At 40.5% G+C, this 27,761-nt stretch overlaps 1 protein-coding gene across 1 annotated transcript in view; it reads left to right on the top strand.

The window, feature by feature from the left end:
- The window catches only part of LOC131547208 (E3 SUMO-protein ligase RanBP2-like), a 67,557-nt gene that overhangs the window by 22,389 nt on the left and 17,407 nt on the right, over positions 1-27,761 (top strand). The window contains 14 exon segments of the mRNA XM_058787601.1: positions 3-303; positions 397-578; positions 4,890-4,955; positions 4,957-5,021; positions 5,023-5,070; positions 5,149-5,272; positions 6,347-6,508; positions 8,554-8,691; positions 8,801-8,932; positions 10,647-10,841; positions 10,922-11,005; positions 13,882-14,020; positions 14,356-14,450; positions 14,968-18,247. Coding sequence (XP_058643584.1) covers positions 3-303; positions 397-578; positions 4,890-4,955; positions 4,957-5,021; positions 5,023-5,070; positions 5,149-5,272; positions 6,347-6,508; positions 8,554-8,691; positions 8,801-8,932; positions 10,647-10,841; positions 10,922-11,005; positions 13,882-14,020; positions 14,356-14,450; positions 14,968-18,247 — 5,011 coding nt within the window.

Here is a 27,761-nt window from a genome sequence, read left to right as displayed (position 1 = left end):
AGGCTCCGAGACCCAAAGCCAAGAGCTTCAAGAGTGAGCAGGCGTCCCATGAGCCTCTGGAGCTGCTGGCCTGTGATCGTCAGAGTCAGGCGGGTCACATGCTGCTGAACCTGAGCCGGGACGTGGAGCAGCTGCTGAAGGACGTGGTGGAGGTGTTCGGGAACCAGAGCGGCCCGGGCTGTCTGTTTGACCAGCTGTTCGGCGCACAGACGCAGGAGCGGCTCTCCTTCATCTGCAACGATGACATCCACATCCTCAGCGTACACGCGCCCAAAGCCGCAGATCTGGCCAAGTGGGACAGCGGTGAGTGTCAGACAGGAGCGCCAGTGAGTGTGTTGGGTCTGCTGTAGATGCTGATGCAGTGTGTGTGTGTGTGTGTGTGTGTGTGTGTCACAGGAGCGGTGCTGCTGCATGCGGGTGATCTGCAGCAGCTGACGTGGCTCGGCCTGCAGTGGGCACTCATGGGTCAAAGCGCGAGTCTGCAGGACTGGCTCAAGCAGCTCTTCCCTCGCCTCACGCTCGAGACCTCCAAACTGGACACCAACGCGCCGGAATCCATCTGCCTTCTGGACCTGGAGGTGCGTTCGCTGCTGTAGTTTCTTCCACAGAGGAAGATGCTGGTCTGTGTGAAACAGGAACAGGGTCTGACGCCAGTGTTTTGCTGATGTCTGATGATTGTGTCAGGCTGCTGCTGTAGGAGACCGGGCCTTTCTGAAATACTTTCTTGTAATTAATACAGTTATTTAAAGGGATAGTTCAGCCAAAAATGAACATTTACTGTTAATTTTCTCATCCTCAAGCCATCCAAGTTGCAGGTGTACAAAATTAATTAAAGTAAGACTAGATCTAACCAGAGGTCATGACCATTACCATAGAACCAAGTTGACTTACTCTAATGGTAAATTTATATAATCATGCCATGATTTCTCATGTACACTTAGAATAATATTACAATAATCAAAGGTTGAGGCTGAATTTAGGTCGGTCAACAACACACTGTTGTTCTAAATGGAAAAACCCAATATAGCCTCTAGAGTCTATACATAACTAATGCCAATGTGTTAGTCGGAGCTCTAAAACATCATTTTAGTCTGTTACTAACCTGAGCGTAGATTTGAAAGATAAATCTAAGAGTAAAAGGTGCATACCTGACTTAAGAGAATTACATAGTGTAGGGTGTGTGGACACACTCCATACTACGGGCTCCTCTGGCTACAGAAGTGCCCTGATCTTCTTGTAACATTTCTTTAAGTACTTCAGACTCAGACAAACATCCTCCAAATTGAGAGTTTAACACCTCTTTGGGGACAAATGGTAATTTATGTGAAAGACACTGGGAATTGGCACACCCACTACAGTGAACAAAATATCTCTAAACTCTTTATATATTTATTACACATTTATATATTTATTACTTTTTAGTCTACTACTTGTAAGATTGAGACCATTGTACCAGTTGCACTGAGACATTTCAAATGATGGCAAACGTGACTGTAAATATCACTTGCATTCATGTAGAACATTACAGATGTGGCCATTAAGAATACATATTTTTTCTCGTGGCAGCACGCAATTCATCATGTGTGATCACGGAGCTCCCTGCAGGCACTTTTCAGATTTTTTAAAACATTGTTTTGCTTCACACAATATCCACCAGGTGGTGCAAGGAACAACATTCTGCAGTTAAACACCTAGACAAGACCTAAGACGGCATTTTAGTGCCACTTAAATAAATAAACAGATAAATAAACAAATAAGGTTACGAGATTAAAGTCATAATATTTTGAGAATAAAATCAAAATTACGAGAATAAATTGGTAGCCATATTGTTGAGAATAAAGTCTTAGCAATATGAGATTAAAGCCATAATATTTTGAGAATAAAGTCATCATTTTTTGAGAATAAGGCAAGGCAAGGTAAGGTAAATTTATTTCTAAAGCACATTTCAAACAGCGACTGCAGTTTGAAATAAAAGCAAAAGCATACAGTAAAAGCATAACTTCACAAAACAGATACCGACAGCATAGAATGTTCAAATAATTAAAGTTTAAAAAAAAACTTTAAAAAAAAGAGATGCCAACCTTTTATTCTTCACATGTATTTAATTAAAAACAGCAATAAAATGTTCTAAAGTGAAAGATTATGTGCATCTTTAGTCAGATGCATTTACATTGTGACTATGCCTCAGATGCAATCGACAGAAACTGTCTGTAATGGTGTGAACCTAATGGTCCATACATTTAGAATAACAAAAGGACAGCACTCCTCAGGAACTTCTTGTAGATAACAGGATCTCCAGTAGGAGGTCCTAACAGTATATATTACTTGTAGCCCTTTTGTATTTAGGTATAAAGCTCTATCTCACAGACAGAACTTTGGAAAAAAAAGCTAGGACTCTTACAAGGGTTAATATAAGGTGGCTATGCTACACGACTTTTGTGGGATATTTTGTGCGCAGTTGGATGGTTGGAACTCAGCTGGCCTAATTCTTCGGTTAGAAAGAACTGCAGCTACTCCCGAGTGAACCTAATCCAGATCTCAATGTTTATTGGTTTGTGTGGATATGCAGAAAAATGTGGTTTCTGTCAGAGAACAAAATAAATATGATAAATATACATGTGACGTGAAATGAAAACGATACAAAGATAAAACTATATACTCTATAAAAACTCTATATAGAACTACTGTATATAATTATCTGAGGCAATAATAAACAAGACTAAACAAGAGCTTATTTTCACATATGAGCACTAAAAGCTTTATCAAACAGACGGGGGCACCAGACAAGTCTGAACAAGTTCAACTCGCACATGCGTGAGGCAGGGAATTTTGTACAACTTTCTTTAATAAACTTTTTTCCTCTGAACTTTGGTCAAGCTTACTTATTTTATGTATTAGAGTAATCTAATACATTGGCAAGCCACCCAAACCACTTCTCAGCCAAATACAGCAAAATCAAACAATTTGGCGAGCCAGACAGGAGAGACAGACAAGAATAGGACTCACCAGCTGCAACAAGAGGTGAACAAAAAAAGTCTTGGAGATTCAACAGTTTTTATGTTGAAGATCAACAGACTGTATCTGTGGACACACGTTATTTGAATCAACTGGATCCTTTTTCAAAAATCCTAATTTGGTGAGTGAAAATTGTCAGCTCTCTAAAAGAATACTTAAAGAACACTCTTTCATAAGAAGCATATCAATTGATGTATGTAGTGTAGCCATAATCGTCAGTGTAGCACTGTTTAAGAATTTTTGGCTTAGGCTTTTCTCTTGAGTCTGTAGGAACATTTTAAATGATTTAGTTAGTTCTGGAGAAACCTGAGTTTAGCCCAGAGAGGGCTTCTGTTCCTGAGCTTAGCCTAGAAGTGGCGGAATTCGCTGCAGAACCTCCAGAAGTGGCAGTGTTGTCTGTTTAAGCTCCCCTCAAGGCGTGGGTGTCCACTTATGAACTATTAATTTGTCCTGAATTCAGGAAAATTTTATTTTTTTTAATTGTAATTTAACAATCTTGGGTTAACGGTTAATAATGACTTAACGGCCATTGGTTGTCGTTTAGGAGAAATAAAATAACTGAAACGAACATACCTATTTCCTAAGTTAATCATAAAAATAATAATAATACAACTGCACCTGTTTATGATTATTGCTTTATGATCAAGTAGCTATAACAATGATCTAAAAAGTCTATAACAAAGTACAAAAAACTATTTAAAAAAAACCAAACTCATGACACAATTGTTCATAAAAATAATTTTATGTAGGTCTATACAATTTAATAATAGGCTATAGTTTTGTTTCGTGGCCTAATGGTTAGAGAGTCAGACTCATAACCTGAAGGTTGCGAGTTCGAGTCTTAGGTCTGGCAGGAATTGTAGGTGGGGGGAATGAATGTCCAGCGCTCTCACGACTGAGGTGGCCTTGAGCAAGGCACCGAACCCCCAACTGCTCCCCGGGCGCCGCCGCATAAATTCCGAGTATGGGTAACCATACTTGGCCACATGTCACGTCACTTTCGCAATAGATGAAATTATGTATGTAAACAGCTCAAGGGCATCACAACTTATGTGACAATTCGTTTTTTTTTTAGGGATGACGTCATCACGCACACCATTTTTTCAGTAAAAGGATGGAAACAGGCTGTAGACAGCTAATTTCACAAAGTTTTTTTTTAACGCATATTCTCTTAAAAAAATATAAATAAAAAAACTGGATGTATACTTGATTTGTGTGTGTATTATCTGTATCTCAGAAGACCTTCCAGTCTTACAGTTTAATCAAAGAGTGTATCTCAGATGATCAAAGTGTTTGAGGTTCTTCAAGTCTTAACACCTGCATCTCGGATGGCCTGAGGATGAGTAAAACAGCACATTTTCATTGTTAGATGACCTGTCCCTTTAATATCTATAGTTGTGTAATCCAGTAAAGCTCCAACTAACATGCAGGATTGTCATGGAACTTCAACAATCTGCTGATCAGTTATCGAGAACTCTAGCTTCTGTGGAGTCACGTGTGTTTCAGTAGCGCTTTATACAATACAGATTGTTTCACAGAGAAGCAGGAAATTAGTCAATGATGCAAGCGTAATCAAACATTCAAATTCTGCTGTAAAGCAGCTCTACAGAAGACAATAGATTCATTATTCAGCTGCTAAATTTAATTTATTTTGTTCTCCTCTGAGAGTGTCAGTGCAGTTAATTTGATAATATTACTGATATTAAGTGTCTTTTAAAGCCCAGCTGAGCAAATCAAAGCAGGTGAAGTCTCCCGACCCGTGCTGCGACCTGTGTGTCCCATCTGACTGCATGAGGACACAGACGGACACATCGGTCCAGGCTGTGATGTAGATCTGTGTCTGATGGCAGCGGTGCTGATTGTGTGTGTTGCAGGTGTTCGTGTGCGGCGTGGTGTTCTGCAGTCAGGCGCAGCTGCAGGAGAGGGCGAAGATTGCGTCCCCGCGCTCAGCCGCACGAGCCGCGCTGTCTGCCGCTGCACATCATGAAGCTGCTGTCGCCTGACAGGCAGAGAGTGGTGGGATGCCGTCTACAGCCTGATTCACAAGAGAGCGCAGTGAGTGACTCCTCATGCCGCTTGAGCTGTGTGTGTGTGTGAGACGTCATGTGTTCCTGACTGCAGTGTGTCTCTCAGGCCCGGGACGTCTGCTAAACTGCGTCTGGTCGTTCAGCACGGTCTGGGCACACTGCGCGCCGGAGAGAAACACGGCCTGCAGCCGGCGCTGCTCATACACTGGGCTAAACATCTGACTGACGCGGTACGTCCTGATGAGCAGCACCCTCGTCACCTGATGTCATACACTTCATTTCTTACATCCATCGCAGGCAGCAGCTCATGCAGTCTGCTGAGGGAATCAGCTGGACACATGTGCTTTCACACGTTTTGGCACAAAATGATTCATAGTTTTTGACTTCATTAGTTTTGGCCACATTTTAGAGTCCTAGTAACAGTTTCTCTTTCTTTAATAAGTCTTTATTCGCCCTCCACAAATTAAGTTTGCATGCACTGCTTCATCAGTACACACATTTAAACATCCTTAAATCAAGATACATTTACAGAAGATGAAAAATTAACTCTTTATAAATTGAACAGAATTAAGTGAGTTTATGAAGGAAAATTACATTAAGAAAGAAAAATGTACAAAATTAAGTGAGATTATGATTAAACAAATGTGTGCCTACGGGCTCAGAAAAATCAACTTAATTCAAAGGGAATACCACTGACAGATATTTGTTATTATTTTAATTCCCTTTGAATTAAGTTGATTTTTCTGAGCCCGTAGGCACACATTTGTTTAATCATAATCTCACTTAATTTTGTACATTTTTCTTTCTTAATGTAATTTTCCTTCATGTCTTGATTTAATAGATTGATTTAAGAGATTGATAAATATTTGATTTAATTGTATCTTTAGACGTTTGCCCTAGAAAACAAGACACAAATACTGAGGAAAAATGTTTTATTATTTTTTGTTGTTGTTGTTGTTGTTATTATTATTATTATTATCATTATTATGTTGATATGATCAGAAGTAATGTAAGTTCCAAATTCTAGTGTTTGGGGGCAGAGCTATTTAAACCGTAAGATTTTTTTTTTATTTGTTTTTATTATTCTGGAAGTATTTTTGCACTTTAATGCACTTTTAATAGCTCTCATTGTGTTTCTCTATAGATTTACATTTAGCAAACATATTGAGGTATTGTGTTCCCTTTAGTTTATTCCTTTAATTTCCTTTAATTGTTCTTAATAAGAACTTGAGGTTTAAATGTGCCGCCTTCAGAGCCGCAGAAGGCCAGCAGTAAGAGAGAGAGTGTGTGTGTGTGTGTGTCAGGCTGAGCGGGTGAACTCTTACTACCATCAGAAGGAGTACGCTGGCCGCAGTGTGCACTACTGGAAGGTTGTGCTCCCCCTGCTGGAGAAGGTCCGACACAAACGCAGCATCCCTGAACCCCTCCAGCCCATGTTCATGCACTTTCGGAGCAGAGACATACAGGTATGTCCATTACTTCTGTCCTTTGGCTGCTTGGATGCTGTGCGTGGCTTCCTGCTGCGGTCTCTTTGTTTTCTGTTGTCAGGGATGGGCAGTATTTCAAATGCATGTATTTAAAATAAGTATTTGAAATACAAAATACTATTTTGTATTTTGTATTTAAATGCATTTAATCTTACTATTTTTGCATTTTCAAGATACATAAAATACTTTTTGCCAGTCAACCTCTTTATTAGACTGCTGATGTCCTGTATCAAGTAGTTACAGGACTTTCATTCATGTGAACCGCAATGACTCCATCTGAAATTGGGTAATTAAATTTTCTGGATTCCTGAAAGGAAATAAGGAATATTACTGCCTTCGTGTGCTATCAAAATTTCCCACTTCCAATTTCAGAAGTCCTGATTACAAGCATGTCGCATTCAAGTGCTATCTGTGGAGTTTTTAGTGGGCAGGAGCTATTGACACATCAGAGCGATAAAGAAACATGGATTAAATTTGTTATAAGCAGCTTTCTGTGTGTGTGTACCCCAAGACAAAGATGCAGTGCCCTCCACTAATATTGGCACCCTTGATAAATATGAGCAAAGGTGGCTGTGAAAATAAATCTGCTATTATTGAAGTAAAACAATTGAAAGTGGGGAGAAAATCTCATGATGAAATGAATCTCCAATGAATGTTGGTCACAATTATTGGCACTCCTAGAAATTCTTATGAGTAAAATATCTCTGAAGTATATTCATTCTTATTTACATTTTTTAGCACATCAGGGTGACTAGGAGCATGAAATTGTCCAGCCATGAGTTCTGTTCCACAGGATTATAAATATGAGGAACACAGAGGCCAAATTCCCTTAATCATCCATCACAAGGAGTAAAACCAAAGAATATAGTTCTGATGTGCAGAACAAGATTTTTGAGCATCACAAAATAGAGAGTCGCTGTAAGAAAAGAGTTAAAGCATTTCCACCATCAGGGTAATAACTAAGAGGTTCCAATCAACTAAAGATGTTAAAATTCTGCCTGGAAGAGGACGTGTCTATATCGTTCTAATGCACGGTGAGGAGGAGAGTTTGAGTGGCTAAAGACTCTCCGAGGACCACAGCTGGAAAATTGTAGAGATTAGCTGAGACTTGGGGTCAGAAACCTAAAAACGAAAAAAATATCAAACATCCCCTACATCATCACATGTTGTTCGGGAGGGTTTCAAGGAAAATTCCTCGCTCATCCAAAAACAAACTCCAGCATATTCAGTTATCAGACACGACTGGAACTTCAAATGGCGCTGGCTTCTATGGTCAGATGAAACTAAAAAAAGAGCTTTTTGGCAGCAAACCCACCAGATGAGTTTAGTACAAACAGGGATAAAAAAGTACCCCATGTCCACAGTTAAATATACTGCTGGATCTTTAATGTTGTGGCCTGTTTTTCTGCCGGAGGTCCTGGACATCTTGTTCAGATGCATGGCATCATGGATTCTAACAATAGCGCATTCAAAAATATTAAATTAACTGTTCCATGCTCCAGCGCGGTTAACGATCACACTACATGTGTACTGCACCCGAGCCACCTCTTCAAGCGGGCCAGGGCATAGTTAAACGAACCGCACTGGACACGGTACATCTCACACTTGTGCAGTCACACTTGTGAAATGAACTGGACTTTGGGGGTCAGTCGCGCTCAAGCACGGATCAGGTCTAGTGTAAGTACATCCTAAATCTAAGTGAATAGCAGATAGCACACCACAACTATAACCATAACAGCACAAAAAATGATGAATGATAAAAACATTGACAGCCAATCGGAATAATTTCTGCTTTAAAGAGCTTGAGCATCTAAAGTGACAGATGACACAGCTGCATTGTATACTTAGAATACACTAATATAGTTATTTTTATAATTATCGTTCTTGGTGTAAACAGGCCTTAATAGTGTTACTTTACTGGACGGCCAATTTCAAAAGTATTTTCAAAAGTGTATTTTCAAAATACAAAATAGTGTATTTGTATTTAAATGTCATGTCGTCTCTAATGGTGTTTTGGACGTTAGCTGTCTCAGGTGCGAGTATATGAGGAAGATGCTACCGTAAGCTTCGCCGCACTCCTTGACATCGAGGGCAACACAGAAGAGGCCATCGCGAAGCTGGAGCAGCTCAACAGCATCTCGTCTAACTGGCATCTGGCGAAGGTAACGGCGCAGTCACACTGACTCCGCTTCAGCTCTCCACAGATCCGTCTGAAAGAGCTAGCGCTGTGTGTCTGACGGTTTCTGACGTGACTCGTGTGTTGATCATCAGATCTATCAGAGGCTGTCAGAGGAGGCAGGAAACGGGCTTGAGGAAACTCAGGGCAGGTGCACCAACTTCCTCCTGAAGTTCAGAAAGTACTTGACCAAGATTTATCAGGCCAATGCAGAGGATATGGAGAAGGTATGTGAAATGCACCACTGACTCCCTCGTATGATGTCTGTGCTGCTCACTTTATTTACACACGTGGCTATTGCAGGAAATGCAGATTTTAGTGATGATTGTATTAAATCTGTCAGAGTCTGTAGGGTTCGAAAGATACTTTTCATAAGCAGTGTATTCCTCCTGTTCACTCAGATTCAACAACTAGTGCTGCATATGTCCCAGATTAGGCCTGTGTGTGTGTATATATACACCAGTTTTTTCTGCATATGGAGGGGTGGGTGATACACTGATTCTGTTACGGACCGACAGAGATGAGAGACGTGCGGATCCATCTGCATGTTTTTATTACAAAACGTGGTCATAACAGGCATGGGTCAAACAGTGGCAAACGGGTACATTCCAGGCAAGACAAAGAGTATTCCAGGGACAGACAAGGTCAATCGATCGGCAAACATAATCTAGTGAGCAAGGCAAGGGGGTATCCAAATAAACAAGCAATAGTTCAGACGAGGAGCAAACAGTATCCAAACAAGGGCGAGATGAGTGGGGTAATCCACGGCAGGCAATAATCAAGAACACAGGTAATCCAGGCAAAGAGCAAGACTAAACTATGGACTCGGGAAAAACTAGAAATGGCTCCGTAATGTGCTATCGGCTAAACAGCGATAAATGCAAACAATACTCGGCAATCTGAAAGAGGTAGTCCATGGCTTATAAAGTGTGTTTGATTGGTTGCAGCTGTGTGTGTAATCAGTGCAATGGATGATGGGAAATGTAGTCCAGGGTATAGTGTAACAGTCTGTGTAGTATGAGAGTCTGTGTGGTGGATAATGACCTCTGGTGGTGAACAAACGGAAGTTCATAGACCGGATTCGTCACAGATTCAAATAAGTTTGTTAGTGAGTGTAATTTAAGAGAATCGTGTCTGTCATGGTGTTTTCCACCGCACTGAATCTCCAGCGCCACGACACAAATCCTGTTTAGTTGAACTGTCACTGAGTGTGAAGTCTGAGCACAAACACACTGAGTCGTCTGGTCCTCATAAACACTCAGGTGAGCAGTGTAGTCTTATTCATGAACAAATGACTCATGTAGCCTATTTTTTTTAATGAATCATTCAGGAAGACTCAGGAGTTAGATTTGAATCATTATGATGAATCCTTCACTGAATCCATCAGAGCAGATGCTGAACGTCTGAACTCTGACTGAGCTGCATGGTTTTATTTCTTTCAGCAGTGTCCGTCTCAGAGTGTAGTTAAGAACTTGTTCTGTGTAGCATAACCCTGCTGTTGCATGGTTTTAGCTGCACTTGAACACACAGAGAATCACCCTGAGGGAATTACCTCAGGACTTGAGGAACATGTGGACACCCATGTGTTCATGTTGAATAATCATAGTCACCAAAAAGAATCTAGTATACTATACTGGGCTGTCCAAACATGAAACCACAATCCGTATGGAGAGAAGGTTTGAAAACCAGAGGAAATGCTCATGATGCACAACTAGAGAGAGAAAACCTCGCTGTGTACATTGAGATGAAGTCTTTGTGATTGATTTACTACTTAGGAAATTGTCATGAGGACTGTTGTTTTTTCCCACTATTGTTTCTAATCACATTTCCATGATATATATATGGTGATTTTATTGTAATCTGCCACAGTTATAATAATATTGTGACATAAATCTTTGCTTATGGAGCAACGCTGGCATGTCTGTATGTGTTTTTGTGAAGTTACCTGTATCTATGGAGGAGGTGATGGATTTGTTGAATGAGATCAACCAGCAGCTTGAAGATGTTGGTGAGGTGGATGAAGATCAGGTGGACTATCCTGTGACATCCAGCCCCGGTCAGCCCGCTGAAGGCCATGTTAAATACTCCACACCTTCCTCATTCAAGAGTGTCACGTCACCATCCAAAAGATCTGTGGTACGTCACGGCTCTGCTGTTTCTGCTCAAACTCTGTGTGCTGTTTACTGTTGCTGATTGTCTCTGTCTTCCTCCTGCAGTTCTCCCCCAAAACGCCGCCTCACTGGGTGGAGGACCAGAAGTCACTGCTGCAGATGTTATGCCAGCAGGTCGAGGCCTTGAAGGTCAGTCCAACATCAACAGCCTACAGAAGAATCAATCATTTTCTTTGCTCTTTTGCTTTGTCACCGTGTGAATTTACCTTCTGAGCATTATTTTGATTGTTTTATTTATGATTTTATTATTGAAGCCTATTCTGAATATCAAAAGTTACTTAAAAAATGTAGCAGGTCATATGCTTTTTTAAAGTGTCCTAATATTTTGTTGGAGTTCTCTACAACAGGTTTAAATGCACCTATGGTCAGAAAACATTGTACATTTCTCAGAATATAACATTTAATATAAGAGTCATTTGTCAATAATTTCTAAACGATTCGTTCGAAGCAGTTATGAGCTTAAGGTCTGCAAACGCCTCCCTTCCATAAGCCTACTCTGCTCTGATTGGTCAGCTGGCCAAGTCTGTTGTGATTGGTTCAGAGAAGAGTACGTAAGCAAGTTCGGTAGCGCTACCAATAGTGCTCCAATCTGTTCTTAAACTAATGACATAAAAAACATTTTGTTTAACACTTATGCAAGCGAATCATGCCCACAACTAAAGTTTAGCTGCTGAACTGTAAACACTTAACAAAACAATAATGGTGGATATGTTATCCAAGCGGGTTTGGGGGGGATCAGTAGAAATCATTAAATCAGAGTGTTCGTATTTCACAGGCAGAGGCGGACTTTATGCAAATGTGTGACCTAGTGACGTATACTGTAACAGGCAGAATATTCGAAAATATGACGACTCGTTAAGGCGGTTCAGAGCCGACTCTTTCTTTTGAGAGACAATATCTTTATTTATCATGCACTTTTTAGATTAACAACTTTGCAGACTGTTTACATTAAAGGATAGCTATGTTAAAAAAAAAACTAAAAAACAGATATTTTTGAAAACCAGTATGACCTGCTCTTTAATTATTGAGTGACGAGCACAGAGAGATTGGTGAGCAGTTTGAGCAAGAGCAGAGAATTAAGAGAGCGCTGTAGACTTGAGTTTACACTCCCAGCTCAGAGCCAGACCAAAGGATGTTTGCATGCTACTGGAGAGATGTGCATGCACACCCACGAGCTTCAGCTGAGATTGAGTCAGCAGAGATTTCATTTTTCTGATCCACCAACACTAAGATGCTTTCTGAAAAAAAATTATGTTGATAGTTTGAATGTTAGACTCATGTTGCTGCAACTCATAGCAGTAGCAGCCAGAGGATTAATAATACTGTTAACTAAACTAAACTAAATTGCTATCATCACTCAAAACACTGTATGCTAAAGGACATCATTATTATTTACTATGAAGTTACAGTAGTAATTTAACAAACAAATGTGACCCTGGACCACAAAACCAATCACAAGTAGCATGGGTATATTGGTAGCAATAGCCATACCTTGTGTGGGTCAAAATGATCGATTTTTCTTTTATGCCAAAACTCATTAGGATATTAAGTAAAGATTATGTTCCATGAAGATATTTTGTAAATTTCCTACCATAAATATATCAAAACTTAACTTAATTTTTGATTAGTAATATACATTGCTAAGAACTTAATTTGGACAACTTTAAAGGCGATTTTCTCAATATTTAGTTTTTTTTTTTTTTGCACCCTCAGATTCCAGATTTTCAAATAGTAGTTCTGTTCATAACAGTAGATGGCTGATGGGAAAAGTGACAGGTACAAGAAAATTAATGAAAAAAGTAAACACACAAAGTGAGATGCAGAGAGAGATTATGGAAATTGAAGAGACTGAAAAGGAAAATGGAATTCAAGAGAGAACCTTATTTTGCACGGCCCCAGCCTAAGGTTTGAAACCTTTTTTAAATGTGATGGCTATGCAAAAAATGGGTTGTCCGTGGTTTCAGAATTTGTTGTGGGTGTATAGGACAGCTTGAATGAATGTGAGATTTCCTGGCCTGTATTCCTTATTTTGTATTATTGTGTCAATATGACGTGATGTCCAGTTACCAGCATGACACTAAAACTGGTAATAGTAATGGGTACTTATTACTTAACTACAAGTCAGAGCCCATACTTTTTTACTTTAACTTGAGTAAAAAAGTGTAGTCAGTACTTCTTCTAAACGACTCTGATTGGCTATTGCGTTCTTTTGTTCAACACACATGTCTGTGATTGGCTACAGTGCTCAATGCTGCAAAAACACATTGTAAATAGAAACCTTTGCAAGCAGCCTTTGAAAGCAGCCTGCTGTTTCTGGAGCCAAACTGAGTCTGTATTATCATATTCATATATTCACAATTTAATGTAGTGTGATTTAACCAGCTTTCAACTTCAAGTAAAGGGTATGGTTAATCTGGTAAATTTGCATACAGTGAAGCTGTAACCCAGTACATTATTGAATATTGAGTTAAATGATCTTGTCCAACCATGGACTCGACTTCATGGGGAAGTTGTGGCCTAACGGTTAGAGAGTCGGACTCGTAATCCAAAGGTTGGGAGTTTGAGTCTCAGGTCCGGCAGGAATTGTAGGTGGGGGGAGTGAATGTACAGCGCTCTCTCCACCTTCAATACCACGACTGAGGTGCCCTTGAGCAAAGGCACCAAACCCCCAACTGCCCCGGGGAGTTGGGGTTTGTGCCTGCTCAAGGCACCTCAGTCGTGGTATTGGTCCTGTTCCCCGCTCTCTCACTCTACTCTCCTAATAAAGACATACAAGGCAAAAGTATAACTTAAAAATAAGTTATAATAAAAGCCCTGTAGCACCCGCTGAAAACAAGTGTTTTGGAAATTAATTTTTAATGTGAACATTTCAAGTGTATTTTTTATTTTTTCTGTGGTTTTGTGTAGGTATGGGTAAAATTCATTCAGCTCTTTATGAAACTGAATCAGGTGAGTTTCAAATTTTAGTGTTCATAATTTCTTGTTTTATTTTTCATCTCACGCAGAATGAGGTTCATGACCTACACCATAATTCTTCAGATGCCACAGCATCCTCATATAGGATGTATCGAGACAACTACACTGCAGAAGGACTTCAGGAAACGTTTCCTGCAGCGCAGACGTTCAGTGGTGTTCCTGTCACTGGTCAGTTCCTCAAATCAGCAGTCTTTGTTTGTGGTTTTATAAGTGTATACTAGTGGTTTTCAAAGTGTGCCCCCCAAATCTTGTTCACTTTCAACATCCAAATATACAGACAATCTCTGTATACAGATCTGTGTTCCACAAAGCAAATAAATTAATTTGGAAGATTCGAATTATATAAATTTGCCCAGAATAAAAATCCTGTCATTTTTATTCACTATCACTTTTTTTTAATATATTGTAAGAACCATATTTCTGGGGCATCCCCAAAAACAGAAAACCACTTGTGTATGCAATAGCTGAGGCATGCTTAAAACCATTCCTTTTATTTGTCTCAGTTGCTACTACAGGTCCCTCTGTGTACTACAACCAGTCTCCAGCATATAATTCACAGTATCTTCTGCGCACCGCTGCAAATGTCACACCAACAAAGGTACGGGAGGGATTTTCATGTAAACACAATTTGTGACCCTGGACCACAAAACCAGTCATAAGGGTCAACTATTCAAAATTGTGATAAATAAGCTTTTCATTAATATATGGTTTGTTAGGATTGGACAATATTTGACCAAGATATAACTATATTTAACAAGATATAAATCTGGAATCTGAGGGTGCAAAAAAATCTAAATATTGAGAAAATTATCTATAAAGTTGTCCAAATGAAGTCCTTAGCAATGCATATTACTAATCAAAAATTAAGTTTCAACATATTTACGGTGAGAAATACAAAATATCTTCATGGAACATGATCTTTACTTAATATCCTAAAGATTTTTGGCATATACGAAAAATCAATAATTTTGACCCATATAATGTATTTTTGGCTATTGCTACAAATGTACCCGTGCTACTTATGACGGGTTTTGTGGTCCAGGGTCACATATATTCTACCTTACACTAAAAAGGCAGAGAATCTATATCAAAGTATTGTTTGTTTGCCTCTGCAGGGCCCAGTATACGGGATGAATCGCCTTCCTACACAGCAACATATGAATGCCTACCAACAATCAACACACACTCCACCTCTCCAGTCAACACCTGCATGCATGTATCCTCAAGAGCAGGTCTTCGGTCCTCCCATCCGGTTTGAGTCACCAGCTACAACATTACTCTCCCCATACAGTGAGGAGTATTATGGTCACAATGTTCCTCAGCCCACAGTAAATCCAACATTGCCAGAGCCTGGATATTTCACTAAGCCATGTGCTGTTACATCCACACAGCCAACCAGGAGCACTGAAAGCAAGGCTGTCGACCCCAAGATGAGTTTTGGGCCGCAGTTCACAGGTGAACCTGCTAAGGTTCCCAACTTTGGAGGAGGAGCTGTCACCCAAACAACAACAGCAACAACTGCGTTCAAGTTCAACTCCAATTTCAAGTCCAATAATGGTGATTTCACCTTCTCCTCTGCTCAGGGGAAAAACAGTGAAAGCCTCTTGGGACTTCTGACATCAGATATTCCTCCCAAAGCAGAGGTACCATCAGAACCGAAACATCAGACTCAAGACCAGCTGCCTAGCCAGAGCGAAGTCTTTACCTTTGGAAGTAAAAATTCTGCAGGATTTTCATTCACTGATGGTGCTCAGAACCAGATGAGTGTTTTTGGCGACACCGACCAAAGGTTTAGCTTTACAAGTGGAACCAAGCCAACATTAGGGAATTCCGAGGCTCGGGAAGAGAAAAGTGGGGAAAGTGACAATGATAGTACCCATGTGGAAGAGGACGAGGATGGGCCTCATTTTGAGCCCATTGTGCCTCTACCTGATAAGGTCGACGTGAAAACTGGTGAGGAAGAGGAGGAGGAGATGTTCTGCAAGAGAGCAAAACTCTTCCGATTTGACTCGGAGGCTAAAGAATGGAAAGAGAGGGGCATTGGCAGTATCAAAATCCTGAAGCACAAAACCTCCGGGAAAGTTCGTCTGTTGATGAGGAGGGAGCAGGTTCTGAAAATCTGCGCCAATCACTATATCACTGCTGACATGGCCCTCAAACCAAATGCTGGATCTGACAAATCCTGGGTGTGGTACGCTATGGATTATGCAGATGAAATGCCGAAGACTGAGCAGTTGGCCATTCGTTTTAAAACAGCAGAAGACGCGGCGCTGTTTAAAGTTAAATTTGAGGAGGCTCAAAAGTTCATTTCGGAATCCCTGCAAAGCCAACAGACTGAAAAGGAAAGCGCAACTTCACAACCTCAGGTTTCATCCAAAGTAGTGGATCTCAAAACCCTGTTTTCCAAGAAGGAGGGTGAATGGGACTGTGACGTGTGCTGTGTAAGAAACGCTCCCACGTCTGCGGTGTGCGTGGCCTGCAACAGTGCAGCTCCTTCTACAGCACAGGTCAAACCTATAGAGGAACCCAAAGGCTCTGGCCCTGTGGCTCCTCCTGCCAAACAGTTTTCTTTTGGACTTTCTGGAGATTCCGCTAAGAACACCGCCAGCACTGATGTCAGCTCGAAGGGCTTCATGTTTGGATCTCAAATACCAGTTTCTTTTAAGTTTGGATTGACTGATGCTGTGGTGACATCTGCTGGCTTTGGAGCTCAGGCTGAGAAGAAAACAATTCAGGCTGATGCACCACAACAAGAGAAAGTGGGCACTGGATTTGGTGCTCAGTTTGCCAAGAAAGAGGGTCAGTGGGACTGTGACTCCTGCCTAGTGAGGAATGATGCCTCAGCAACTGAATGCGTTTCTTGCAAAGCCCCCTGCAGCACTGAAAAAACTAATGCATCATCGAAAGTTGGGCTAGCTGCCATGTTTTGTAAAAAAGATGGACAGTGGGATTGTGACACTTGCTTGGTAAGAAATGAAGGTTCATCTAGCCATTGTGTTTCATGTCAGACAGCAAACCCAAATATGAAAAACAAGATCTCTGATTCTTGCAGCCAACCTGCTGAGACAGGATTTAATGCCGATTTCAATTCAGGCACTGCTTTTCAGTTCGGCACAAGTACGGATAAAGCATCCTCAGAAGGCTTCAAGTTTGAGTCCTCCACAACTGAGGCTGAAAAGTCATCAGGCAGTTCCAATTTTTCGTTTTCTATGCCGCCGCCTGTTGGCGGGTTTAAGTTTGGCATTCCAGAATCTGAGGCAAAACCATCAGACGGACAGTCCCAAAATGGATCTGCATCTGACCTCCTCAAAAATATTGCTGAGCTTCACAAAGAGAAAGAAAATGAGGCAGCCCCAACTTCCTCAGAACAGTCTGTAGATGCTGATGGTCATGAAACTAAAGGTGTTAGGTTTACCAGTAAAGAGGAGATTAGTTTCGCTTACTTGGCAAAGTCACCAGGAAGTTTTCAGTTTGGCCAGAAGGATCCAGCTTTCAAAGGCTTTGCAGGTGCTGGCGAGCAGCTCTTTACACAGTTTCATTCCGGCACCAAGGCAGACATCTCTGGTGAGTGCTCCACAACTGAGGCTGAAAAGTCATCAGGCAGTTCCAGTTTTCCGTTTTCCATGCAGAAAATGCAGATCCAGACGCCTGTTGCCGTATTTCAGTTTGGCATTGCAGAATCTGAGGCAAAACCATCAGACGGACAGTCCCAAAATGGATCTGCATCTGACCTCCTCAAAAATATTGCTGAGCTTCACAAAGAGAAAGAAAAAGAGGCAGCCCCAACTTCCTCAGAACAGTCTGTAGATGCTGATGGTCATGAAACGAAAGGTGTTAGGTTTACCAGTAAAGAGGAGATTAGTTTCGCTTACTTGGCAAAGTCACCAGGAAGTTTTCAGTTTGGCCAGAAGGATCCAGCTTTCAAAGGCTTTGCAGGTGCTGGCGAGCAGCTCTTTACACAGTTTCATTCCGGCACCAAGGCAGACATCTCTGGTGATCAAGATGATAAAATGTACAAAACTGAGGAGAATGACAATATTCGGTTTGAGCCTGTGCCACTGCCTGATTTTGTTGAGGTCTCAACAGGAGAAGAAAACAAGCAAGACCTTTTCAGTCACCAGTCCAAATTAAACTGTGATGATAAAGATCTTTGTCAGACACCTGGGGCAAAGCTTGGCGCTCAAAGCACCAAGAATTTGGTCTCTCCCCCAAAGTGTGACTTTGAGTCAGATTCTGTGCAGAAGACCTTTGGAAGCCATTTGCCATCAAAAGAAAAATGTCCTGTTATAATTTCCAGCTCAAAAGATGAGGAAACAGCTGTCTTAAGACTGAAGACCTCTGGACCGGCAGTGAGCAGCCAGTCTTCAGTTGGGACTCCTTTCAGCATACCAACAAGTAAGCTATGTTCTGTGACCCATAGTTACAAGTAAAACTGTATCTCTGCGTTTAGATCACCCTGCTCCAAACATGCCTGTCTGCAGTTTAAAGGTGCAATAGGTGATTTGTCTTCAGAAACATTTTTTGTTATTCTGGTTGAAAGTCTCTTCACATCCCAATAGCAATCATTAAGTTAAATGGCCTAAATGTATTTATTCAGTATTTATATATTCTGTGGATGGCGTAGGACCAAGAAATGTTCGTCCAATCAAAATGCTTGTTCCAAGCATTTTTATTGACTTTCCTACCTGCCTGTCAACATATGTATTTGCATACCTCTGCGCACCCGGTTCGTGCAGACAGGATACGTCATCAGCGCGATCACGTACGCTGTGCAGACAGAGCGATAATGGCAGGCAAACATCAACAACCTGATCTTCCTTCCTGGTATTGTAGTACTTTTACTAACTGTACTATAAAGTTTTCTTACCGGTGAATGACACAAGATGTATTGTAATAATGTTGTCTCTAGTTGTCTGGTGTGTGTGCGTATATGCCTTCAGGGGGCGTGGCTTCAGACAGCGATTTGCAGGGAGGGTGGGACGTTCACTTTCAGTGCTACCAGGCTAAAGTTAGCATTTTCTGAGATCTCCTACTGCACCTTTAAGTAGTCCTAAAGATTATGATGAGCTGCTTCTGGTGTGTTTAACCAAGGTTGGAGCTAAGTGAATCTCTGGGTTAGGTTCTAGGTAGTTTATTTACTTTTTTTACTGTCAACATTCTACACATTCTTATTGTGTAGGTTATTGGTGTGCGTGTTTTCCAAAGAAGTATTTCTATCGTATATAGACTGGTTTTCATCCACTCAGTTTCTGATTCCTGCAACAACATGGCAAAAGCTTTACTGGCTTGACTGGCATGAGCCGAGAGACCTAATGTGATAACCCAATATTACTCCCCTGTTCTCAATCCAAATATTTGCATGATTTAATATCTGCTAACTTTTAGCTGTTTCTTTGAAGCTTCAGTAGAATTTACAATAAGGTGCCCCAGAGACTTCGGAGTCCTTCAGGTACTCTGCAGTGAGTGTCTTGTAAAGTGATTTTCCATCTTTAAATATGACACCAGCAGGTGTCATTACAGGAATTTGCCCTTCCAATTATTATTATCTCAGCTATATTGTTACAGTACAAGCATTTTGTTTCTTCTATATATCGTACATGTAGCACCAGTTTTCCAGTATTGCAGTCGGCTGCTGACTCTTCTGCTGATGATTTCCCTTACAAATAGAGCTATTTCTGCCAACAGACCAACTGATATGATACCTGTACAGAGTTAAGTTTTTGTGTGGTTATTCTGTACTGTCTTTACCGCAGTGTTTCCTAAAGGATTATTTTATTTCCAGAAGGAAAATATCCTAATAATTTGCTCCAAGGTGTCAACCAAGATGTACTTCTTTCTTCAGTCAAAAAGAATTGAAGGTTTTTGAGGAAAACATTCCAAGATTTTTCTCCATATAGTGCTCTTTAATGGGAGCCAATGTGTTGAATGTCCAAAATGCAGTTTCAATGCAGCTTCAAAGGGCTCTACACAATCTCAGCCTAGGAATAAGGGTCTTATCTAGTGAAACAATTGGGCATTTTCTAAAAAAAAAAAAAAACATTTACTTTTAAACACAAATGCTCGTTTTGCACTAGCTCTGCGATGTGCGTCTGCAACTTTATGCATTACGTAGTCATATTGGAAAGGTCATGTGTGGTTAGCTCTTTGTCTGTGTACTTCGGTTCAAAAAGGTAGGGTAGGGCCAAAAACTCGATCTCATTTTCTCCTCCAACTTCAAAATCGTCTGACATCATTGATATCATTTGTTTCTTTGCACGTTAGCTTTGTAAACACTGGATCCGGTACTTCTGCCTGAATTACGCATGCATCATTACGTAGTGTGTGAGGTCAAGCTAGTGCAAGATGAACATTTGAGGTTAAAAAGTATAGAAATTGATTTTTTTTAAAGAAATTGACCCATCGTTTTGTTTATTCCTCAGCTGGGATTGTGTATAAAAGGGTTGCATTATTTTGCTCATGAGTATTAATTTTGATGGATAGAATTTTCACAAATCATAATTGTCAATTTCACTGACAGCGGGGTTCCACTTTCAACTGCTTAGGTTTTTAGGAAATGAAAGGGATTTCATCATTGTATGCAATTATAAGGTTAAAGGGTGTTTTTAGAGTAAGATAAATTTCTCTTTCATGAGATTACTTCCTCTTTTTGGCCGGGTTACGTTTCTCCGTTTCATAAACTCTAGGGGCGAGGCTTCTAAACCAGGGTGTTTTTAGGGGCATGATATTTAAATGACGATTGTTTTCAGCCGCCACATTTATCAACGTACAAGCTTTTGTACGATGGGATTGGCGCCATACAAATGTTTCATAAATCACACGTGAACTCTGTCGTAAGTTGATTCGTGCGCTTGTTTCTACCTTGGATTGATAAATGAGGCCAACGGTGTCCCACTTGGTCAGATTTGTGAGAGGAGAGTTATCATGACAGATGCTTCGTGCACAGGCAGGGGAACCCTTTGCAATGGCATTTGGTCAGCTGAGGAGGAAAAATAGCACATAAACGGCCTGGAGCTCAAGGCAGTTCACCTGGAGCTTGAGTGTTTATGCTTAAAGGTTTAGTTCACCCAAAAATCAAAATTAGCTTGTGTTTTACTCACCCTCAAGCCATCCTAGGTGTATATGCCTTTTTTCTCCCAGACGAATCCAATCGGAGTTATATTAAAAATTGTCTTGGCACTTCTAAGCTCTATCATTGTAGTGGGCGGGTGTTTCTCTTTAACAGTCCAAAACACATTAAATAAAGCGCAAGCATCCGTAATAAAACGTGCCTCACACGGCTGAATGAAGGCCTCCTGTAGCGAATCCATGCGTTTTGTCAGAAAAATATCCATATTTCAAATGTAATAAACACTTTTCTGTCACTTCCACTATCTGTCATACGCGGAAGCAGTTCCGGAGGATGGCGTAGGATGTCGGCGTTGCGTGATTAGTAACGAACGCGGAGATAGAACAAAGCAAAACGTCAGTCACGAATTAGAAACACAAAACAAGGTTTTGTAAAGAAAATTGTTCGAGAAGTTCGATATAAGCCAAGAGGAGACTGGTTTTCCTTTGCTAAAGTAAGGAAACTTTGCTTCCTTAAACTCGTGAGACTAACATATCTCAGAGACACGCGTGACGCATACGTCCTACGTCATCCGCCGGAACGCTTCCGCATACAAAAGTCAGCAGAAGTGATAGAAAAGTGTTTATTACGTTTGAAATATGGATATTTTTCTTACAAAAACACATGGATTCACTACTGGAGGCCTTTATTTACCCCCCGGAGCTGTGTGAGGCATGTTTTATTACGGATGCTCGCGCTTTATTTTACGCGTTTTAGACTGTTAAAGAGAAACACCTGCCCACTACAATGATAGAGCTTAGAAGTGCCAGGACAATTTTTAATATAACGCCAACTGGATTCGTCTGAAAGAAGAAGGTCATATACACCTAGGATGGCTTGAGGGTGAGTAAAACACAGGCTAATTTTCCTTTTTGGGTGAACTAACCCTTTAAGTTCATCATACACATGTTCTCATCTACACGGACAACATTTCAGTGGTAGTGTATATAAATCGCCAGGGAGGCATCCTCTCGCTCTCTCTTCTCTCGCTCAAGACTCTGTCTTCTCTCGTTCATGCTGCTCATGTCCCAGGCCACCTGAACTGTGGGGCGGACATATTATCAAGGCAAAGAGTGACTCAGAGGGAGTGGAGACTCCACACTCAGACAGTGGAAATGATCTGGAATGTATTTGGACGTGCAGAGTTAGATCTTTTTGGATCAGCGGAGAACAGTCATTGTCTGGGGTTTTCTTCCATGACCGAGTCCTCAACTCTGGGAGTGGACGTTCTCGCCCACCCTTGGCCACGAGCTTTACAAATATGCTTTCCCTTCAATGAACATCCTACATCAGGTACTGTGCAGAATCAGACTGGAGGAAGAACCAGTTCTGCTAGTTGTGCTGAAATGGCCCACCCAGCCCTGGTTCCCGGACCTTCTTGAGATGTTATTGAGCCCTCCCTGGCTTATTCCTCCAAGGAGGGACGTCCTCTCCAAGGCAAACGGCTCAATTGACAGGTAGTGAGTTGGCAAAAATTATTTAGTGATTAAATTTCACCGCGGCGTGAGAGGGCTCAACCCTCCCCACCTGGGTTTTGACTCTGGTCTTGAACACCATGACATGCCCCTCTTTTGTGCCACTACAATCAGCCTCGCTCAGAGTGCTCTCTCTCGAGACAGCGCTTCTGTTTGTGCTCGCTTCTGTCAAATGAATCTGAGATATACATGTTCTCTCAGTCAACGAATCCTGCTTGAGCTTTGGTGTTAATGACTAATGTTAATGTGTTAATGTTAATGAGTCATTCTTAAGCCAAGGAAGGGCTACGTGCCTAAAGTGCTTTCAGCACTGTTCAGAATAGAGACCTGAATTTCAGTCCGTGCCCGACGGGGCCGACTTTTTTTTAAGCCCCTAGGGCCGAGCTTCAGGCCAATTTTCACATCATAGTTCAGACGCGGGCTAGGCATTGGGCCTGTTTTAGGCTTCTCCTTATTTTTATATTTTAGACATCCATCAATTATGGTGATGAAAATTGTTCGTGTTCGTGGCCCATACAGTGGCCTTTGTACACTCAGCTGCTTGCTATACTGATGAGCTGCGCTCAATGAACACAGCTTGTCGTAAGTTGGAGCGTAGGTGGCGTCTCTCTGGTCTTAGTTTACACCACCACGCTTGGAAGGAACACTTACATGATTATAAAGCAGAAATAGTATCTGTCAGGTCCCAGTATTTTTCTCAAATAATTGTCAATAATGAAAGAAATCCTCCAATTTAGTGCCTCCAATGTGTCTGTCTCTGCACACCTTTGTAATAGATTTCTTGTTTATTTCAGTTCTAAGATTGACAATGCTCGCAAATGCATTACTCCAGTTCCAAGTGCTGCATTATAAGGGGCACCATGCCCCCCAATTTCCACATGCTTGAGCGCCATTGGCCATTGCAGAGCAGTAATGTTAAGAGAATCAGACTTCAGTATTCTAAGGAGAAAGGTGTTTTCCCTATGCGCCAGCAAGCTTCCCCTCTCAGGCAACCGTGGTTACATTCAGTAACCAGAGACGTTAGATGCGCAATTAAATTTTTTGTGATTGGCCATAATACCTGCAGACTGGAGCCAATTGCAGTGTGTCTTGCTCCCAATTTGTTCAATGCTGAGTTATTCAAGCTGCAAATATTAAAATGAATTTATACAATGGCTTTATTTTATTTTATACAAATATTAATATTAAGTGACTTAAATTTGAGGAACGCTGTTGTCTGATTGTGTTCTACTTCTTTAATGAAAATAGTTCCAAAAAAAATCAGAGTACACGACATGCTGTTAACATAAAGTGAAAGTGAAAGTAATGTGTGGCCAAATATAGTGTCCCATACTCGGAATTTGTGCTCTGCATTTAACCCATCCATGTGCACACACACAGCAGGGAGTAGTGACACACACACACACACACCGTGAACACACACCCGGAGCGTATTGAGGGTGGAAGAGTGCGCTGTGCATTCACTCCCCCTTCTGGTACTAAGACTCAAACCCGCAACCTTTGGTTACAAGTCTGAGTCTCTAACCATTTGGCCACAACTTCCACCAGTAATGTTGCTATTATTAGCGCTGACAGTCATTGTAATTTCAGGACTAACTCACAGTGATTTGTAGAAAATGGACATAAATGATTGTTAACACCCCCTGGCAAGAAGACAACTGAAGCATACTTTGGGCTTTTGTATACTAGTTGGTTGTTGTGGATCTGCTCTGTGAGTAGATCATGGATCTAGCATCACTGAGGTCATGGGCATGATTCCCGAGGAAAACAGAAAGTGATCAATTATTGGAATTCAACTTGTCCATGTGTAGACTGTTCGGTAAATAACACACGAAAGGTGAAATTGCCTTCTTTTGATAATTATTCAATAGTAGTAATTAGGGGTGGGTGATAGGCCAAAAATATCATAACATGATTTTATTCAGGAAAATTACTATTCACGATTTTATCATGATTTTTTGTCATGTTGTTTTACAATTTTGCAAGTTGTCTCAGCAGAACAACCAAACTACTTTCCCTATTTTAAAAACAAAGTCTTACAAGGTTACAAAATATAAAATAAAAACAATGGCAGATGTTTTAGCCAAAGTGGGCAAAGATAAAAAATCTTTGTCCTTATTTTATCTTTGTTATTAAAAAATAAGAACAAAGATATACTTTACAAATACACATAATATTCAAATAAAACAAACATTGCTTTATTTTTCAGGTACAGTAGGCGTATTTAGCAGTAGCATTCAAGAAATTGAATGAACAAATATAAAAATAAAACATTATATACACTTCACTGTATAAATTATGTGTTGATTCTAATTAAAGCAACTGTATTAAAGTTCTTCGGTCAAGAGAAGTGAGTGAATTTTTTAAAAATTTGTTTTATTAACATTAAAGGGATTTTTTTCCCCAAAATTAAAATTGTGTCATCATTTACTCTAAAGTTGTTTTAAACCAGAATGAGTTTCTTTCATTTTTTGAACATAAAAATTATTTTGAAGAATGTCAAGGGGGACCAGCAACTGTTTGGTTACCCACATTCTTCAAAATATCTTCTTTTTTGTTCAGCACAAGAAAGAAATTAATACAAGTTTGGGACAACATGAGAGTGAGTAAATAATGACAATTTTAAATTTTGGGTGAACTATCCCTTTAATGACAATCGGCAGCATGTTTAGTACTATTAGTCTGCTGTCACTTTAATCTAATATACAGAGATGCATCCGTTTTAACTTTAAAACTGTTAAAAACTGTTAACTTTCACTTTAGACATAACTAACTGTGTTTATATGCAAACCTTGTGTGTTTTTGACAATATTAGCACAATCAGATGCGAAAGATAACTTTAGTCCAGTAATCAGCACGCACAGATAATTAACACGGCCAGTTAATCATTAGTGATTACACTATTTATCCAATCAGCGCACAAGAAATCTCCTATAAATAACCAAGTACGTCCTACTTCTATTATCTCGACTTTCAGCATCCCTCCACCACCCCGACTCCAGACCTTTAGCCCATTCTACCCCTGCACTTCGAGGCCGGGCCAAACACCGAGCTCGGACCCCTCTCCCCGCACAGGGGGAGAGCCCCGGGCTTGGGAGTGTTGCCGAGCTCGGAGCCCTCTCCCTGGACAGCACGCCAAATACGCATATCTTTACTCAGTTTGATTATACGTAAGTGTGAACTCGTGAAATGTGAATATACGTCACTTTGTCAAGTCACCTTTATTTATATAGTGCATTATACAGTACTGATTGTGCCAAAGCAGCATTACAGTGCCAAACAGTTTGGATAATGCTTTGTCAATAATGCAAGAGGACAATAACAAAGAGTCATTTTTCTAGTTAAAGTCAGTTGAATGGTGATTCAGTGACGTCATCATCCGGTTCAGCTCTCTTCCAATAGTGTCTGTGCAATCAGTCAAGCGTCTCCAACTAAGCAAGCAAGAGGCGACAGTGGCAAGGAACCAAAAGTCCATCAGTAACAGAAATGGAGAAAAAACCTTGGGAGAAACAAGGCTCAGTCGGGGGCCAGTTATCCTCTGGCCAGACCAAACCAGCATGGCATGGTTTAATTCCAGGCTGTAACACAGGTCAGATTGTGCAGAGGACTTGTCTGGTTCCCATGGTCTTTGCCGATGGTTGTCGAGGTGACAAGGTCTTTGCAGGGGATCTTTCTTTGGGGTGCATCTAGTTGACATGGTCTCCGCTGACATTCAGGGCTGTAGAGGACTTCTCTAGGTGCTGATCCATCATCTGGTCTGGACACGGACTGGATCTGGGTGACTGCACTGACCATCTGATCTGAATACAGTCTGGATCTGGTGGCTACGGTGATCTCGGAATAAGAATGAAACAGACTAATATTAGCATAGATGCCATTCTTTTTATGATGTAGCGAGTGCAATGGGTGTTATGGGAAGTGTTCCCGCTTCTGGATGACCTAATTAATGCAGCCTAACAATCCTTTATTGGATTTGAATTATAGAAATGCAATGGTGTGTTATGTGTAAGTCAGGTTAAAGAGATGGGTCTTTAATCTAGAATTAAACTGACAGAGTGTGTCTGGGAGATTTGAGATCGGTCTGTTATTAACTAATTCTCTAGGATCAAGTTGTTTTTTTTTTTTATTTTATGAGAGGCTTAATAACAGCCAGTTTAAAGGTTTTTGGGACATATCCTAATGACATTGACGAATTAATATTCAGAAGAGGCTCTATGACTTCTGGAAGCATCTCCTTGAGTTGCTTAGATGAAATGGGGTCTAATATGTTGTAGATTTTGATGATTTGACAAGTTTATACAATTCTTCCTTGAGCACTGGAAAGGTGCTATATAAATAAAAATTATTATTATTCCTCTCCTATAGCAGAGAATGAGTGGTATTGCTCCTCAGGGGATCTAATGCGATACTGTAGCTGTTGGCTGCATTGTTAGAATTTTATCTAACAATTATATTATCAATCTTGGAAGAAAAGAAGTTCATAAAGTCATTACTGCTGTGCTGTTGGGGAATGTCTGTGTCTGTTGATGCTTTATTTTTTGTTAATTTAGGCACTGCATTGAATAAATGCCTGGGTTTGTGTTTGTTTTCTTCTAAAAGAGATGAAGAATAAGCAGATCTATCTGTTTTTAGAGCTTTTCTGTAAGTAGAAGTACTTTCCCTCCATGCAATACAAAATACCTCTAGTTTTGTTTTACTCCAGCTGCGCTCCATTGTCCAGGCTGCTCTCTTTAGGGTGCAAGCATGCTCGTCATACCACAGTGTCACACGGTTTTCCTTAATCTTCTGTAAGCATAAAAGAGCAACTGTATATAAAGTGCTAGAAAAGAGAGAGTCCATAGTTTGTTACATCATCAAGTTTTTCAGAGCTATTGGATTTGCTGAGAAATTGAGACAAGTCAGGAAGATTATTAACAAAGCTGTCTTTTGTGGTAGAAGTAATGGTTCTAGTGATGCACGATCATGATTTTTCATGGCCGATTCCGATACCGATTTTTTACAAGCAAACCGGCCGATACCGATTTTATTTTTTATTTTTTTTTAAATCAAGCAACAAACAAGAAAGCATGAAAGTATACATAAACAAGATTTTTATTTGGTATTTAACAGGCCAAACTGGGTTTTGGCTATTAAAAATAATAAATTGCATCCCTAAATGGTTCTACCATATTTGTAACAAGAAGTTGAATTTGCAGCTTTAGATAAATGGAATATACATGAGGCTAGATAATGAGCCAAGATATCATCACTCTGCTGCAGAATTTCAGCACCATTAATATCAATTCCATGTGACAGTATTTTATTTAAAGTATGATTATGAAAATGAGTA

This window comes from Onychostoma macrolepis, chromosome 09 (assembly GCF_012432095.1).
Source record: "Onychostoma macrolepis isolate SWU-2019 chromosome 09, ASM1243209v1, whole genome shotgun sequence".
NCBI classification, from domain to species: Eukaryota; Metazoa; Chordata; class Actinopteri; order Cypriniformes; family Cyprinidae; genus Onychostoma; species Onychostoma macrolepis.
This window is presented reverse-complemented; position numbering and strand designations above follow the sequence as displayed.